The 19,999-nt window shown below is 41.0% G+C and overlaps 1 protein-coding gene across 1 annotated transcript in view; it reads right to left on the reverse strand.

Moving 5' to 3' along the window:
* Positions 1-19,999, reverse strand: part of tmem104 (transmembrane protein 104) — a 159,354-nt gene that overhangs the window by 37,178 nt on the left and 102,177 nt on the right. Inside the window, exon 9 of the mRNA XM_080446466.1 lies at positions 9,659-9,752. Within this exon, the coding sequence (XP_080302592.1) occupies positions 9,659-9,752 (94 nt within the window). The remainder of the gene's footprint in view (positions 1-9,658; positions 9,753-19,999) is intronic.

The raw sequence follows: 19,999 nt of genomic DNA on the forward strand, positions 1-19,999 counted from the left end.
CCTCCAGGGCAGGTATACGGGTGAGTGCAGATGTCCCTGGGCCTGGTCCCTTCTGGACCGTCTGCTGTGAGTAATGAGTGCCCACAGTAGAGACCAGTGTTGCATTGTGTCCAGGGGTGGAAAAGGTACTCAAATGGTTTACTTAAGTAAAAGTATCAATACTGCAATGTAGAAGTACTCCGTTACAAGTAAACGTCCGGAATTCAAAATTGACTTGAGTAAAAGTACACCAAGTATTGGCATCAAAATATACTTAAAGTACCAAAAGTAAAAGTACCAATGTTTGAAAATAGCTGATCTACAAGCTCAAAACGCGTCGCGATGCGACGCGTTGTGAGCTTGTAGATCAGCTATTTTCAAATAGCCTAGGTATAAAATAGGGCTAAAGTGGTTAATGTATGTTTTATAATATAATAATTTATTTCTGCAAAGTAACTAGTGACTCAAGTTTTCAAATAATTATAGAGGAGTAAAAGTACAATATTTGCCTCTGAGATGTAGTGGAGTAGAAGTAAAAGTATTGACAATTGGAAATACTCTAGTAAAGTAAAAATACAGCAATTTTGTTTTTGTTTTTTTAATTTAAAGTAGCCAATTATTTTTTAGCCCTTTTTCTCCCCAATGAGGAGCCCCTACCAGGAGGACATAGAGCCTCCGTCCTACTCCTCCCGCCCAACACTTCCCGCTGACAAGTGCCTCAACCAGCCCGTGGGAGTACGTGCAATGACATGATATCACGATGAGATGCGTTGTGAGCTTGTAGATCGGCTATTATCACACTCTCATTTTGTTATAATAGTAAAAAAAATGAACAATTTTGAACATACAAGGTTTCTAACCTGACAGTGACCACACATAACATAAATAATCAGGAACTTCATACCATTTTCTATAATAGAGAACATTAAAAGCCACTCGGTTTAACCCTTTAAGACCGGGAACGCATCTGTGTGTCATTTTTAGATTTCTTTGGCTATTCAAAAATAGCAGATATACAAGCTCATAGCGCGGCACCAAGTGCCACGCTACGAGCTTGTATATCTGCTATTTTTGTGTGCAAATCTTTGAATATACAGCCAAATACATGGCATTTTGGGGTAGCCTGGTAAACCCTCCCTCCGGAAATCTCAATTCTATTTGATTCCTGGAGTGAGTCTGGCATGAACCGCCTCTCTGCAATATTGGCTGTGTATGCCAAACGGCCGCGCCTATCAGCGTCGTCGCTCATTGTTCTGTGATTGACAGCTTACGTTGGCCAATCAGGTGGCGAGTTCGAGTGAGCCCAAAACACGAACGGCAGCCATCTTTTTCTTGTGCGGCCAATTCTCCGCTATTTTTTTACTTCAAAAAGCTCTCTAACTTCTATTTTGAGGCACGGAATTTACTTATAAGATATCGTTTGGATAGAATTTAGTTGTTTAACTTCATATATGTGGTCAATTAATCATGACAAAGCCTATTTAAAAATAAATAATTAGAGAACCGGTAGGGGCGGGCAGTGACACCATTGTACCCGAAAAAGGCAACCCATTTTGGGTATGGCTGTCTCAAAAGTCCCGTCGCGTCACATTAAGACTGGTGAACTGCTGATTGGCTGAAGGGGAAAAATTATCATTGGCTGAAGGGGTTGTCAGTCAACGGTATTACTCCCGCCCAACTCCAGCACAGCCAATATTGCAGACAGGCGGATCAGGCCAGACTCACTCCTGAAATGAAATGGAATTGAGATTTCCGGAGGGAGGGTTTACCAGGCTAATTTTGGGGGTCCTTGACAAAAGTTTGAGAACCCCTGATATTATAGCAACAATTAAGTTTTTCTTCAAAAAACTGTTAGGATTTAGAAGACATTTGTAAAATGTTTAGTTACAAATGTATATATTCAAAAATATATATATTCATTCAAATGTTCACGTTTTTTCAAAAATAGCAGATCTACAAGCTCATAGCACGGCACTCGGTGCTTGTATATCTGCTATTTTTGAATAGCCCAAAGAAATCTTAAAATGACAGAGATGCGTTCCCGGTCTTAAAGGTTTAATAATGGCGCGAGGCACTGATCTAGTGTTGCCTCGGGCTTACCATCATTTATTCATGATGGGAAAGACAATTCCTGGCCAAGGATAATCTATCATCTCATCCCTGGAACAAACACCTCCCGACAAATGAGAAACATACATAACACAAATTGCCTGCGAGACAATGGGACAATGTTCTTGGAAGATCTACTAGGGTTCCCCAGCACTGCATACCAGACGACTAATGCTGCAGGGAAAGCAACTATAAGGAATGGAGGCTATGGCTTGCTGTCAAATGACCCTATAAAAACCTAATGGAGAAAGAAGGCCAGACCAGGAGCCATGGAAGAGCAATGGGTGTAGTCGGGGAAGCCTCGTCCCTTTCTTTTGCCAAATCTATTTAGTTGCCAAAAGCATTCCGCGGCTAAATGGACGGTACGACGATATGATGAAATATGCATTTATAACTGTATATAACAAGAATAAAGTATTGTGATTTATCCCTTAAAACAGTGGTTTTCAACTCTTTTCATGTCAAGGACCCCCAGTTTGACATGCATTAGGGCTACGGACCACCAATTAATGGCATTTCTATCTCTGGGACCCTAATTTATATTGTAAAATCAATGTTAATTTAAGTCAGAGAGTGTACAAATGGAACCAAGTTCCATTTGTGCACTCTCTGAGTTACAGGCACATAAGACCCTTATAAGGGTCCATTTGGTTCCTAGATATCTATCGTTTAGCTGGGGACCCCCTGGAACCCCCTCAAGGACCACTGGTTGAGAACCACTGCCTTAAAAGACCAGCTCCCCCCAAAATCATGTTTTTGTTGGTTTAACTCATTCAGTTCTCTGGGCGACGCACACAGATACCGAGTGTGTTTACAAATGGCCAGACAAGCCATCATAACGGATATACATTTTCTGTGACCAGTTGAAAAGGTATTAAAAAAACGAACATCTCTGGCACTGGACAAACATAGCCAGAAATAAGTCTGGCGCTGAATGAGTTCATGTCCTGGTAGTATCTTGTGCACTACATCAGTGGTTTTCAACCAGTGGTCCGGGGACCACCAGTGGTCCTTGAGGGAGTACCAGGGGGTCCCCAGCGAAATTAGTTAACATAGCGTCACAATCATTTTTAACCACTTAGCTTTGGCTATTCAAAAATAGCAGATATACAAGCTCATAGCGCAGCACCGAGTGCCGCGCTATGAGCTTGTATATCTGCTATTTTTGAAAAACCTTGAAAAAGTGTGCATATCTTTGAATATTTATATTTTTCAAAGCAAAAATTAACTGATATCTTTGCTTCTGGGGGTCCCTGGCACAAAACATTTTCAAATGGGGGTCCGCGGCCAAATGTATATCAATTTTAGGGGTCCTTGGCATGAAAAACTTTGAAAACCACTGCACTACATTATCTCCATAGCATTAATAGGGTATTTGGTCTTCAGACTTGCACTCAATGCAAGGCATGCACTGGCGGCATGGTTGGTATTTCTGGGAGTTCACAAATGAAACCAAATGGACCCTTATGGCAGGGGTTCTCAAACTTGTTTCATGTCAGAAAGACATTTGTGTAAAACATTAAAAAATAACTTAAAACATATTAAAAACATGTTCCAATACTTTCAAGATTATTCTCTTTTAAATGATAAAATAAATAGCGGATGTACAAGCTTGCAGCGCGCCACAAAGCTGCTTGTACATCTGCTATTTTTTTGTATAGCCAAAATAAAATATGGATGAAGCGCTTAAAATGATTGTGATAATGTATTAAACACATTTTGCTGGAGACCCCTTAGGACCCCCCCCCCCTCTCTAAGGACCCCATGGGGGTCCCCAGACCTCACTTTGAGGACCACTGCCTCATGGGAACCATCTGGTTACATTTGTTCCCTCTCAAGAGTTGAATTAGTTGTGGACATAGATGTGTACAGGACACAAGGCATCAACCGTTGGAACCCGTTGAAACCAGTTCAACCTTCATATCAGCAGAAGACAGAGCAGGTAAAGTACTGTACGTTTCTGAAGCCTTTGTGTGCGTCGTGCACACAGAGTATAAACTGATCTCCAGTCTGGGGGGGAGGGGGGGGCTTTCCGAGTTTCTGGTGCAACACAATATAAAACAGGTCCTCCCAAGTGCCGACGTTCTGCTTCTCACATCCCTTCAGAGATTAGCTCAAAGCCCGCGTGAAAAATGACCCGTCAACAACAAACAACCGTATTGACTCTTAACCCGTTCAATCCCAGGCATCTGTGTCATTTTCAGATGTCTTTAGCTATTCAAAAACTAGCCGATATACAAGCTCATATGCCGCTCTATGAGCTTGTATATCTGCTGTTTTTTGAAAAATCGTGAAAATGTGTGCACACCTTTGAATATATATTCTACAAATGTCTTCTAAATCCTAACCGTTTTTTTAAAACAAAACTTATGTTGCTATATGAGTGGTTCTCAAACTTTTTCATGTCAAGGACCCCCAAAATGATAAATATTCGGCCGCGGACCCTCATATCAACATATTTTGTTCCAGGGACCCCCAGAAGCAAAGATTTGAGTTAAAAAATGGTCGCTTTAAAAATATATATACCCTCAAAGATAAAAAAAAATTAAAACATAATTTAAAAAAAAAATAGCAGATCTACAAGCAGATCTACAATAGCAGATCTACAATAGCAGATCTACAATAGCAGATCTACAAGCTCATAGCGCGGCACCGAGTGCACCGAGTGCCGCGCTATGAGCTTGTAGATCTGCTATTTTTGAATATCCAAAGTCTAAAATATGGATAAAGTGGTTAACACAGATGCGTTCCCGGTCTAAATGGCTTAAGATGCACCTAGGCAGGCGAGGATAGGAAAGTAGCAAAAAATAAATAAAGAAGACATCCGGTACCATATTGTACTATCAATTTCCCTCCGGCTGTCTGCAGAGCATCAACTCCTAATGGTTTTTCTTAAGGGATTTAAATGGAATTCAAAAGCCACCGGCTTTTTAACCCATTCAATCCGGGGAAAGCATTTTAGATTGTAGCTATATACTGTATTAGCACATAGGTTCTCAAAGTGGGGTCCTTGTGGGGTCCTTGTGTGCCCCCACAAGGGGTCCTTGTGGGGGCACAAGGGGGTCCCCCCAGCAAAAGTAGTTAATATAGCGTCACAATAATTTTAACCACCATAGTTTATACTTTGGCTATTAAGAAATTGCAGATATACAAGCTCATAGTGCGTCACTTCGTGCCGCACTATGAGCTTGTAGTTCTGCTATTTTTTGAAAAATATTTGCCTCTGGGGGTCCCTGGAACAAAACATTTTTTTAGATGGGCGGCCAAATACATGTAATTTTGGGGGTCCTTGACATGAAAAAGTTTGAGAACCACTGATATTGCTAAATTTTTTCCAGAACACCGTTAAGATTTAGAAGACATTTTTTGATTCGGCCGCAGGTCTTAATGGGTTAAATGGCCCGAGCAATCCCCCCCACACACACACACATACACACACACACACACGTACAGTATACATTGTGAAAAGGCTGGCCTCCCTCTTGTGTCTGCGTTGTTGGGGGGGCTGGCTGGCAACGGAGGAGAGCAGCCATTTTGAATCATTAGACAGGCTTGTTTCTAAAGAGCCCGGCAGAGGTGACACCGCCAATCAATCACGGACGGAAGGAAGGGGGAAACGAGGCAGGGCGGTGGATAAACAGGGCAGGGCGAAGGGATGCGGTCCAAAGGAACCCTTTGTTGTGTCATGGCTCGTCGTACTGCGGTGTCGCGAGGCCAAAACAAACAAAATAGCGAATCCATAAGTTAGAAAAAGCTACAAACTAACGGACGGGTCATGAGCTTGTACATTGGATATTTCCGGTACGTCGCGACAACGTTCATTGTACGACGAAGCATAATTTATGCATTCACCAGCCGGATAGTGAACTCTGTGCGTGCGTGTGTGCGTGCGTGCGTGCGTGCGTGCGTGCGTGCGTGCGTGCGTCTTCCCCGTGGGTTTTGTGTGTTGTTTATGTGAACCGGTTCGGCCAATGCGTAGGCGGAAGGGGGGGGGGGGGGGGGCGGGGGGAGGGGGCGGGGGGACGGCAGGCAACGGCTGCAGCCTGCCTGTGATTCAGTGGTGTTGTTGATGTTTTTTCTTTACAGCGGGTACACCGGAGCCGGGACGCCCCCCCGTCTCCCCCTCCACTCTTTATTTTCGTCCCGTCTGCCCCCGGTGAGTGACGGTCCAATCAAGCCTGAGACGGGCTGTCAGCCCCGTCAGGCTGAGGGATGAGAGGAGAGGCGGGAATCACAGACACACCGGAGAGAGAGAGAGAGAGAGAGAAGAGAGAGAGAGAGAGAGAGAGAGAGAGAGAGAGAGAGAGATCTCTCTGCGGCGCCGTATACCGACGGACACGGGGCGCCGCCACCGCGGCCGCCACAACCACACCGCGGGGGATGAAGGAGCGAGGGGAGGCTAGAGAGAACGCGTGACTGAAGGATGAAAGGAAATTGATACGGCTGAGGGGGAATGTTTTTTTTGGGGGGGGCGGGTAGGGGGCAGTGGTAGACAAAAGTACTCAAATTCTTTACTTAAGTAAAAGTATCAATACTGCAATATAGAAATACCTGCAATATAGAAATACTTACAGGTAAAAGTCCAGCATTAAAGATGTACTTGGGTAAAAGTACAAAAGTGTACTTAAAGTACCACAAATAAAAGTACTAACATTTTTGAAAATAGCAGATCTACAAGCTCACAACGCGTCGCGATGCAACACGTTGTGAGCTTGTAGATCGGCTATTTTCAAATAGCCTAGGTATAAAATAGAGCTAAAGTGGTTCATGTATGTTTTATAATGTCATAATTTATATCTGAAAAGTAACTAGAACCTAACGTTTTCAAATAACTGTAGAGGAGTAAAAGTACAATAGTGAGATGTAGTGGAGTAGAAGTAAAAGTATTGGAAATTGGATATACTCAAGTCAAGTACAAATACCTCAAAATTGTAATTAAGTACAGTACTTGAGTAATGTACTTAGTTACTTTACACCACTGACAGGGGGACATATTTGCGATACGGAAGGAGGGAAGGAGAGCGTTTCTTTAGGAACATATGTCAGAGGGAAGGAGATATTTCTATCTGTCGGTTATAGCAAACAACCCCGTTTTATGTTACTCGTATACATTGTGTGAGAGATCAACATAGTCACGCTAACAGGCAACAAAACCCAGAACAGATGCAGTATGGAAGATGTGGAATATTACAGTATACAGTAGGGCCATCATAATGTGGACAATGTCACCAACTACAGTATGATCATTGAATCACCCAGCAAGGCAAATAAAATCAATCAATCAGTCTAATGTTAATTAACCAACTTCCACATTAAGTAAGTAAGTAATTTGCTGTGTTGTGATGTATTTAATTTTTGTACTTGACTTTTGGTTGTCTTGATATATTTTTATTTGTATTAACCCATTAACACTTGGGGTGCCAAAACCGTATATAAACGGTTTAGCAAAAGGTGCAAAAAGTTACGTGGAGTGCCAAAACCGTATTGAAACGGTTTTGCTGTCTTTTTGTTTTTTTTTATGCTTTTTTTTTTACGTGGATTTGCTCGTCGTGTAGTCTAGAGCTTTAAACAGCAAAGCGCAGTCAATGGGGAGAATGCTGGCACCCACGGTAAGTTGTTATGAAAAAATCCCGGCACCCAATGTGTTAAGACCGGGAGCGCATCTGTGTAACCACTTTAACCATTATCTTATACTTTGGCTATTCAAAAATAGCAGATCTACAAGTTCATAGTGCGGCACCGAGTGCCACACTATGAGCTTGTAGATCTGCTATTTTCTTTTGAAAAATCTTGGAAATGATGTGCAAATCTTTGAATATCTATATTTGTAAAGCAAACATTTTTAACTCAAATCTTTGCTTCTGGGGGGGTCCCTGGAACAAAATATTTTGAGACGGGGGTCCGCGGCCAAATATATATCATTTTGGGGGTCCTTGACATGAAAGATTTGATGAAATTTGAGGACCAAAACCAGGTTTTAACTGTTAGGATTTAGAAGACATATTTTGTATAATCGGTTTCAGGTCTTAATGGGTTAAGGCCTGTTACAATTCAATTCAATTGTTAGATGTTTTTTAATTGAGCTTTGTTACATATCAGCTAAATGGGCATCCAAACAGAGAAATGAAGAAAGGAAAGACATTATAGGAGACAAGGAGGGAAGGACATAGAGAGAGAGAGTCAGAAGATTCAGAGAGGTTTTTATACAAATACTGCTCTAGCCAAGATGGATCCCCTCTCAGCCAGAGGACAACAAGTGTCTCTTGTCAAGCCGGTGACTGGCAGATCAATCTGAAGCAGAGGTGTGTGAGGATAATGGAGTCTGCCATGTCTTACATGGCGGGGGGGGGGGGGGGGGGGGGGGGCGACGCACAGCCGCCATCATTTAGGGAGAAACTGGGTCAGGATGATCGATAATGTTTACAACATTAAATAACACTTTCAATCTGGCGTCCCCCATGTTGGGCGTGTCGTTAACCCATTAAGACCAGAGGCCGATTCTACAGATGCATTTTTAAATCAATAGTTCTCAAACATTCCCCCAAAATGATATGTATTTGGTCGCGGACCCCCATCTGAAAATGTTTTGAGCCAGGGACCACCCCCCCGCAGAAGAGAAGATTTGAGTTTTAAAAAATGCTGAAACACTTTCAAGATTTGTTCTATAATGTAAAAAAAAATAGCAGCATAATTTGTTGAATGTTTGATTTGCTCTACGTCATGTGTATGCAAAACCTTCAGCAGGTACTGTTTATGAATGCAATTAACCTTTGTGGGATGTCTGACTATGTCTCTTTGACTGTCAAACAGGTACAAATTATACAGCTCTTATGTAGGGCTGCAACCATCCATTATTTTCATAGCGATCTTAAGTAGTAATCGCTCAAGAACAGATTCAGAGCTGCGTTACTGCATCTGTCGGGAGCCCCGTTCAGAACGTATCAACATTGGGCTACAAGTAGGCGTGCCTTAGATCAGGAAGAGGGCCGCGCTTTACCCAATCAAATGTAGTGGGCGGGATTTACATCTGTGCGTTCGCTTCCCACTGGAAACAAACCGAAACTCATTTAACAATAGCGTCCTCAAAGCCGACAAAACCACGGAAAGATATTCACATTTTAACTAGCTTCTTCGTCATAGAAACAAGTGGGCTTATAACCAAAACGATCCATGTTCCGTGGGAGAAATGGTGTTAGTGGGAATGAAAACATAGGCGTACCACCGGTAGTGGAGGGCTGAGGGCAGACCAAAACGCCGGTTTCCAGTCGGCAGCGTTCCACTTATTCCTCCCCCCAGAGTCAAATCAAAGGTAAAAAAACAGCAGAGGACGCTGTTTTTCCTTTTTTTTGACGATGGGTTCCCAGATTGCTTAAGTAGTGATACTTACTTTTTCGATTAATCAAATAATCGAGAAGTGTGTTTCTTTGTTGTTGTTTTTAGCGTGTTTCAATAGCTTTGCACAATTGTTATTATAATAAATTGATCATTTGTTTCTATAATCGATCAAGTGTTGCACCCGTAGTCTTATAAGATCAAGCAATGATGACAAAGTAGGTTTTTTTTGCCTTACCAATCCAACGCATCAGGGAGGTGAGGATCTGCAGGTATTTGGTCTTCTGGGCGCTGAAGAAGGTGAAGGGGCCCAGCATCAGAGTGAAGATGGTCTGCGGGGACAGGAGGACACACAGAGAGAGGACACACCGTCAGTCATTTTGATTCTCAAAGTGGGGTCTGGGGACCCCCAGGGGTCCTTGGATGGGTACCAGGGGGTCCGCAGCAAAATGAGTTAATAAAGCATCACAATCATTGTAACCGCTTTATCCATAGTTTATACTTTGGCTATTCAAACAATAGCAGATCTACAAGCTCATAGCGCGGCACCGAGTGCCGCGCTACAAGCTTGTAGATCTGCTATTTTTTGAAAAATATTGAACATGGGTGCAAATATTTAAATATATTTTTTTAAAAGGCGAACATTTTGAATTCAAAACTCCCTGGCACAACATATGTTCAGGTGGGGGTCCGCGGCCAAATACATATCAATTTGGGGGTCCTTGGCACGAAAGAGTTTGAGAACCATTGGCCTAACACTTCACTACAACGACAACAACAACGCTACACACTGTCATGAAAACCAGATTTGTATCTGGGTCACATGATGGGAGCAAGACCTTCCCTTTTCTGTCCAACCATAAAAAAAAAACATATTACCGTGGGGATAAATAAAGAAAAAAAAAAAAAGCAAGGCTGTTTCATATCAGATACTCCACTGGTCCAGGGACCCTCGGGGTCTGTAATTCTGAGAGCGTACGTACAGATGGGTCCATTTGGTTCCATCTGTATGCTCTCAAGAGTTATGGTGGGGGGTCTCCTTGAAATTGAAAGGTTTCAGAACCACCGGGACGCTGCATTTATCGGGGGTTGCAATCAGAGGCACGACACTCCCACTCGAATTCCATCAGCTCTGCAGCCCCTCCCCCCTCCATCCCCTCCTCTCTCTGACATACTTAGGTCTGGCTTTTTTTTTTTGGAGTGACGGCTTGATCTGAAGAGCAGAGTCACTTTGGGCCCCGTGATATCTGACATCCGGCCGGGTTTAACACTTAGCGGTGATGGAAAAAGTACTCAAATGTTTTACTTAAGTAAAAGTATCAATACTGCAACATAGAAGTACTGTTACAAGTGATAGTCTGGAATTTAAAACCTACTTGAGTAAAAGTACAAAATTATTGGTATCAAAATGTACTTAAAGTAAAAGTATTAAAATGTTTGAAAATAGCAGATCTACAAGCTCACAATGTGTCGCGATGCGAAGCATTGTGAGCTTGTAGATCTGCTATTTTCAAATAGCCTAAGTATAAAATAGGGCTCAAGTGGTTAATGTATGTTTTGTAATGTAATAATTCATATCGGCAAAGTAACTACTAACTAAAGTTTTCAAATAATTGTAGTGGAGTAAAAGTACAATATTTGCCTCTGAGATGTAGTGGAGTACAAGTAAAAGTATAACAAATTGGAAATACTCAAGCATACTCAAGTACAAATACAGACACCATCATCACGCGGCATCGCAACGTGCCGTGAGGCTGGAAGATTTGTTTTGTATGAAAAAAGAGACATATAGAGATACACGGTTTCTGCCAGACAAAGACGATACATGAAGAAAACACGCACGCACACACCTCTGTGACAGAACACAACGATAGAGTTGAATTTAAATGGACAAGGGGCGAACCATGGGAATTGGAGAGCGCATGAAAAAAGGAGGGATATAAATGGGTCTAGCGTGCAGCTCCGCAAATAAAAAAATCTACTACAGGATGTGGGCTTTTATTTGCACATGAAATATGTATAGAAACCGTTACTCTATGTATTAAAAACAATAGCAATCTGTGGAGCTGTAAATCTCGCGACTCGATTCAATTATGATTCTTGAGGAAACGATTCGATGCATCGTCTCTAAATTCAACACAAATTGATTCAATTTGATTATCGTGACACGATTCATCAATTTCTATGCATTAATCGACTTCCCTGTCCTCAGGGCTCAGTAAAAAAAAAAGCAATCTCCTGTCTCCAAGTGGTGCACAATTCAGCTGCTATAGACTGTTAATCAATTCAACGAAATGCAACCATATTACACCCCATTCTTGCTTCTCTTCACTGCCTGGGTGGCCTGCGAGTACCAGAATTGATTTTAAGATTTTGCTGATGACTTCTAAAGTGTCACAAGGACCAGACTCTTAGTTAGATTTTTAGATATGCTGGTCCCTTGTGAACCTGAGCAGCAGCCTTAGATCCTCGGATAGGACCCTCCTGGTTGTTCTTAAAAGTCGACTCAATATCTGGCACCTAAGCTTTGGAGGAACTCATTTAGTCGGAAATGGAAAATACTCTTGTCATGCGATGGTGTCACTCAGCTGATCCACAAATTCCATATATTGGCTAGTTTTGGGGAGTGACACCACGCATCAAAGTATAAATCAGTCTTAAACAGTGGTGGAAAAAGTACTCAAATGTTTTACTTAAGTAAAAGTATCAATACTGTAATGTAGAAGTATTCTGTTACAAATTGACTTGAGTAAAAGTACAAACGTATTGGTATCAAAATGTACTTAAAGCACCAAGAGTAAAAGTACTAAAATGTTTGAAAATAGCAGATCTACAAGCTCACAACGCGTCGCAATGTGATGCGTTGTGAGCTTATAGATCGGCTATTTTCAAATAGCCTAGGTAAAAAATAGGACTAAAGTGGTTAATGTATGTTTTATAATGTAATAATTTATGTATGTTTTATAATGTAATAATTTATATCTGCAAAGTAACTAGTAACTAAAGTTTTCAAATATGTGTAGTGGAGTAAACGTACAATATTTGCCTCTGAGATGTAGTGGAGTAGAAGTAAAAATATAGACAATTGGAACTACTCCAGTAAAGTAAAAGCACCTCAAAATGGTACTTAAGTACCGTACTTGAGTAAATGTACTTAGTTACTTTACACCAATGGTCTTAAGTGTCTCCAAGTATCCAGACTGAGAGACATCCGATACGAAAAAATAAACAAACAAATCAGTTTTCAAGTTGTTGGTTTTTTTTCTTCCATACTTGATCAAAAACAATCTAAATCCAATCTGGATAGCTCGCTCATGAAATCTGATATGGTCTGCCATGTCTGAACAAAGCCATATTCCAGACAGAGGGAGGAGAAATAAGGCACACATCTGAAACAACGCCATCAATAGCATTTAGTTGGGCCGTGTGTGCTCGTTGGCTGGCGAGTCGACAGTGACTTGCTATTACCACCTGTCCCCTGGCAAAGTTCAGCGCGCAGCTCCAGCCAAAGCATACATTCTCAATTCCCCATTACTGTAGACTGTAATGAATGACAAATTACGACGAGAGGATGGGATTTGTAGGGGGGAAAAAAGACTGCTCAATCATGGGGTAGCTTGGCTGGCACAACAGACAGAATTATTTCAACCTGTTTAAAGATGTATCTGGAGGTAGACGGTGCACATAATGTTCACGTCATCATTTTGTCGAGGTTGACCTGAGCTCATGATAGCATAACTAATGGCATGTGACTGCTAACCAGAAGGTTTATGGATAGATTTGAAAGCTAGAGTGTAATTTGTGGAGGTTGTTTTTCCAGCCATTCAGCTTGTTTGTGTGCGTGTCCAATGGTTTGTTTGTCTGCATAGCAACAATAACTGGATAACCAGCTGCCAGATGAAACGGTGGGAATTGATCAGTAGCCTGCCCCGGAGAGAAGTACTCAGATATTTTAGATATTTTAAGTAAACGTAGCAATACCACAACCTAAAAATACTCTGTTACGAGTAAAAGGCCTGTGTTCAAAATGAATACTTGAGTAAAAGTACACAAGGTATTGTCATCAAAATATACTTAAAGTACCAAAAGTAAAAGTACTAAAATGTTTGAAAATACCAGATCTACAAGCTCGCAACACGTTGTGAGCTTGTAGATCGGCTATTTTAATAGCCTAGGTATAAAATAGGGATAAAGTGGTTAATATAATACTCTACTCCACTACAATAATTTATATCTGCAAAGTAACTAGTAACTACAGTTTTCAAATAATTGTAGTGGAGTAAAAGTACAATATTTGCCTCTGAGATGTAGAAGTAAAAGTACTGAAAACTGGAAATACTCCAGTAAAGTAAAACATACCTCCAAATTGTACTTAGGTACAGTACTTGAGTAAGTGTAATCAGTTACTTTCCACCACTGGGGGAGAGTGTACAGTTTTGGGTGGCAAGGGTCAAGGACAAAATCAAGGTCAAAGTCTGCCTGTACGCATAATAGCTTGAGAAGGGTTGGCTGGATTTTCATGAAGTGTGTTGTGAATGAACGGCATGCTGCTAAGTTAAGGTCTCAAATCTGATCTGTAGGACTGACTGTCAGCACTGTTATTTGCAAGCGATCCGATCCTTCTATTCGAACATTGTCGACCTATCTGCATTGGTTGCTGTGGTAATGGCATAACGGCATCGCCGTGAGTAATGCTTAATCTGTAGTGTTTAGTGTTCAGACTTGATTAAACCAATCTGATTCTAACACTGCGGCTGCATAGACTTACATGCTTAGAGAGCTTACATTGCTTGTGTGACTTACATCATTTGAAAACGTGCTTCTCTCTTAACATGTAAAATCACACATGATCGCATACAACCAGGATTATCGAGTTTCAATTTCCATTTTGAGCCCCAATTTGCACACGTATACGTGGAAAATGTCAATTTAAACACATGATAGCGCTGTCATTTTTATAGATTACATTTCAAATTGAATAATGCATGCACCGCACCTTGATTTATTTTTATCCGTCTGTTTTATGAAAGGCTGCCACACATATGCTCTTTTTTTTTTTCTTCTTCTCCAAGCTTCAAATATTCTGGACATTTTCCCAGTGAAAATGCATTTTACATTCATTAGCCAATAAAAACTGATCAAGGCTGTTTAGGCTGGCAGCTTACTGCACATTATAGGACACCACATTAAACACTCTGCTGCCAAAAGTAGCTAAAATACATATGTACCACAAACACATTTTGTTGAGATAAAAACACAAACTAATGTCATTTAACCTCTTAAGTCCTACTGAATAAATGGCATTGACCCGAGTCCACAGGGCTCTGTACTTGGGCTCATGTCTCATATCATATCATATCATATCATATCAGGGCCAGAGTCAGTGATCCAGCATGCATAGAGTACATGGGGGACGATGGGACCACAGCCGGTGATGAATGTCTCCTTTTACATGGATTCAGTGTCATGAATGAACAAACAGCAGCTCCTCCAACATCTTAACAACCAACCTCACAGTAAAAACAACACATACTGTACACTAGCCTGAGGACAAGGAACAATGGTCAGACAAGAACATAACCACTACCAGACCAGGACGAGGAACTAGCTAGTTAACCCATTAAAACCGGCAACGCAGCTGTGTAACAACTTTAACCATTATTTTATACTTTGGCTATTCAAAAGTAGAAGATATACAAGCTCATATACCACGCTATATATGAGCTTGTAGATCTGCCATTTTTTAAAAATTTTGAACATTTGTGCAAATCTTTGAATATATACATATGTTTTAAAGCAAATTTATTTTACTCAAATCTTTGCTTCTGGGGGTCCCTGGAACAAAATATCTTGAGATGGTGGTCCGTGGCCAAATACATATCATTTTTTCCTTGACATGAAACAGTTTGAGAAGCACATTATAGCAGCACAAGTTTTTTCAAAAAACTGTTAGGATTTTGAAGACATTAGTAGAATCCCCCAGAAGCAATAAGATTTGAGTTACAAATGTTCACTTTAAAAAATACATATATTCAAAGATTTGCACAAATGTCCAGGATTTTCCACACAATAGCAGATCTACTAGCTATATAACGCTATGAGCTTGTATATCTGCTATTTTTGAATAACCAAAGTATAAGCTAATGGTTAAAGTGGTTAACATCGTAAAATGACAGATGCGTTCCCGGTCTTAATGCGTTAAGCAGCGAAGGGTTTCGTCACGGTAGTAATGAGTCACTGAGCTGGATGGCACCGACGGTGGCACCAGGGGCTAAGGCCGGGCCGGGTCCAGGCCAGGCCAGGAAGGGATGGCATGGCATGGCATGGCATGGCACAAAGGCCAACAGGGCCTCCCGCAGGGACAGAGCAAGGTTTTATGAAAAAAAAAAGGATGGATGCCATGTGCTGGAGGGTTGAGTCAGACCCAGTGTTGCCAGATCCTGTGACAGAAACAAGCAACCAGGTCCAGGAAAACCAGCCCAAAAGAAGCGACTATGGGCCACATGAGCACTTTAACACATTGAGTGCCAGGGTCTTTTTAAAACAGGGTACAGTCGGTGCCTGGATTTTTAACCATTTTTTAACCTTTTTCAAGTAGTCACAAAATATTTTCAGTGATCACCGTCCTCAAGGTGATCCCCTCATTACACACATAGAGGTCTCGTACAATCGGGGGAAAAAAAATTAAAACATTAGGTAATCCGTTCCATAGTTGCAGCCAGTTGAACATAGTCGAAAATAGTCAAAAATACATATTTTAGAAAAAAAGTACACAGGAGCCGAGATACAGGCTTTTGAAGTCATAAGTTAACCAGGAAGTGGATTGGAGTCTAAATCTTCGAAAAATGATATCTCCTGGTGCTGAGAAGAACTTTTTTTTATTATTTTTTTTTATTTTATTTTTTTCCCCAAAAACGGTCATAACCGTTTTTGGCACACAACGCATGGCTTCTCAAAAACGGTCCGGACCGTTTTTGGCACTCAATGTGTTAACATATACATCAGCTATTTGAAAATGGCAGATCTACAAGCTCACAACACGTCGCGATGCGACGCTCTGTGAGCTTGTAGATCGGCTATTTTCAAATAAAACCTTGCAGGGAAATTATAATAAGCAGATCTGGCAACCCTGGTCAGACCTGCAGAGAGTTGGCACAGGGGTCCTACCGGAGCACGGCCTCACATGGGGCTGTGGCCGGAAACAACCCACTATTCTCTATTCTGTAATCTTCTACATATTCTCGTTGTTTTTTTCTGTAAAAACAAAACAAAAAACTAAGTCAACAAGGCATTTTTTCTTTTGCATTATGTTTATTATCTATACTGTATGCATATTATTTTTGGGAAGATTATGTATGAGAGTCTACTTTCTCTTTGCCTTATCTTTTAATTACCTTAGCCATGTTCATGTCAAATGAATGGAACTTAATTTGGCTCAAGCGTGCCAGTGATTCCGATTAATTTTACGTATTATCGGCCGATAATCGCTTTGTCGGCTGCCATCGGTGTATTGGCGTATTGAGATTACAATCCTATGTTAACTATCGCCTATGTTTAACTGTTGTTTCAATAATTCAACAATACAAACAGTATTTATGGATTTGTGCTCATTAAAATGTGGTGTGATGAAGGGTCTAAAGACATTAAAACAGTTATTTCTTATAATAAAGATGTATGTGTTTCCCTGTCATAAAAGGGGAATGAAGAACAACACAAACAAAACAACCAAAATACATTGGTATCCTTACTTAATTCATAACTCCCAGAAAGTAGCCGATCTACAAGCTCACAACATGCCGTGAAGCAACACACTGTGAGCTTGTAGATCGGCTATGTCCGGCAAGCAACACCATCATACGTGAAGTAAAATATCTGCATTCATTATGTTGTGAACTAATGTTAAGTACAGAAGGCACGGGCCATAACATTTTTAAATGACTTGCTAGTGCACTGATTACTTGTTTTAACGACTTGCCAATATTTCACTAACGACCGTGCGTCCATGAAAATGGACCACAATGCACTATGGGCGGCTACTGGCACCAACGACCCATTCCTTTCATTCTGATAGGATGACGTCTATCCTATACTGCCTCGGCAGTATATTTTTTATGACTTGTGATTTAGATGTTTGAATAAGTGGGCGTCCACTTAATTGGACACCCACTTAATTGGACACGCCATGTTAATCAGCAATTAATTCAAGTGCTTAAGTCCTATTTTTTCAGACTGATGTGCGATATTTCTGACCTTTGACTGTGATGTATTAATATTTTTGGTGGGCATGTGTCTTTGGGACAGTAGAGATGGCACTGTCAGCTTGTTTATGTGACTGCTACTGTAGATGCTAGATGCATAGTGATGGCAGACAATTACAGCGACTAGTGTCCGAAGGCATTCCGGTAATCTGCAGCAAAAGCACCAGAATTAATTAATGAATTAAAATACTCACAAACTTCAGACCGTAAGATGTCCGACAACTGGAAAACAAGACATATTGCTGTCTGATAGGTAATGGGACCACGCAAACTCTCTAGCTGCGTTATCAGCATAAATGCTAAACGCTGCTGCAAACGTTCATATTGTCATCGCGGTGCGAGTGAAGGCAGTTCAATCAAATGAATATACAGTAATAATGAAACCTTGCATCTCCATAATTCAACTTTATTTAAAAAAAAATGTATTTCCCGGAAATTTATGTGATATTTCATCGTACAAGAATGTATCCCAAAAAGGTTGTTTACCTAGCCGAGCTACAAGCTTTGTGACGCGTTACAATGAAAAATATTAACAAATGCTTTTCACCAAATAATTACACATTATAAGTACACTGGAACCATTCTTTTCAGGTTATTTTTTGTATTTCCTGAAAAAGAAAACTTTTGAACAAACAAGGCTTCCAGTCGACAGCGACAATATGCAAGGTTGAGCCAATTCCATTTGTATGTCGGGTATAGGCATTTCCCTCCATCTGAAAGCAGACTTTCAGAACGTGGCCATATTGACTGACACCTGGCTCCAATGAAATTTATTCATTTAATACTTTGTTCAGCCTGCACCAGCAATTTCATTTCACTCGTGACCACGGTTCTCATAGTGTCGCTGTTGGGTGGAAAGCTAGTATGTCCAAAACTGTTACTTTTCAGGAAGTGGGGGGAAAAAAAATAATCTGCGTTTCCAATTAATCCAATGTAGTTATTATTTAGTCACACGCTCTTGTTAATTCATTTCATTGGTTCAATGGTTATAAAACCTACAGACACCCAACTATTTTCACGAATAGCAAATAAATAGCAGATCTACAAGCTCACCACGCGCCAAAAAGGTGCTATTCTTTGCTGCTTTCACGTGACAACGTTGTATGAAAAAGTAGGGCATCGCTTTATGGAGAGAAAAAAAAAAGTTAAATATGGAGATACAAGGTTTCTCCATGACTGTGATGTTTTTCTGTACATTATTGTCTACCCCCCCCCCCCCCCCCACACACACACACACACACACAAACACACTTACTTGTCATGCTCTATTCAATGAATGCATTAACCCATTAAGGCCTCAGACCGATTAAAAAAAATGGCAAAACCAAAAAATGTTTTGCTGTCAGTGGTTCTCAAACTTTTTCAGGTCAAGGACCCCCGGCATTATATGTATTTGACCGCGGACCCCCATCTCAAAATATGTTGTTCCAGGGACCCCCCAGAAGCAAAGATTTGAGTTAAAAATGTTCGCTTTAAAAATACATACATATTCAAAGATTTTCACATAATATGTTCACGATTTTTTCAAAAATAGCAGATCTACAAGCTAGAAGCTTGTATATCTGCTATTTTTGAATAGGCAACTATATCAAAAAAATTACACAGATGTGTTCCCGGTCTGAACGGGTTAAATTGTCACCGAAAAAAAAACCCTGCCAGGTGAAAAAGAGGCATCAATCACCGCACCCCTATGGCGAGCGAGCTGATCATTTCATTTAGCCGCTTGCCGCAGTGGCGTTTCAGACACTATATTGGCTGCTTTGCACTGCCTTCTGACAACAATGAACATCCTTAAACATCAGCCATTGCTGCGCTCCAGATATGAGATAACCAATTCAGCAATATTATATAGCCAGCCTGGCTGCAATCACACGCTTGAGTAAAAGGGGCAATAAACGATAAGTCAGCGATGAGAAACGGCAAAGGTGACCAAGGCGCTGATGGATACAAATGCGGGCAGATTTATTCCATTAGCTCCCTGGTACAGAGTACACATTGTGTAGAGCCACATCAGTCAACAGTGAGAGATGTACTCCCGTACGCAGCGGTGGCAAGTAACTAGGTGCATTTACTCGAGTACTTGTACTTAGGGTGTTAGGACTTCTACTCCACTGCATCTCAGGGGCAAATATTGTAATTTTGACTCAAAACTTTAGTTACTAGTTACTTTGTAGATGTATTGTTATTATCACAAAACCCACAAACAAACACACAACCAGTTAAAGCAGCACTATGCAACTTTTCTCTTCTACCCCGGATTTGAACCCCGGTTTCCTGCGCAAGTACCGATTTCATTTATTGTCTTACCATTGAACTAATAG

The sequence above is a fragment of the Gymnoscopelus braueri genome (assembly GCF_963280865.1).
Source record: "Gymnoscopelus braueri genome assembly, chromosome: 13".
Taxonomy (NCBI): domain Eukaryota; kingdom Metazoa; phylum Chordata; class Actinopteri; order Myctophiformes; family Myctophidae; genus Gymnoscopelus; species Gymnoscopelus braueri.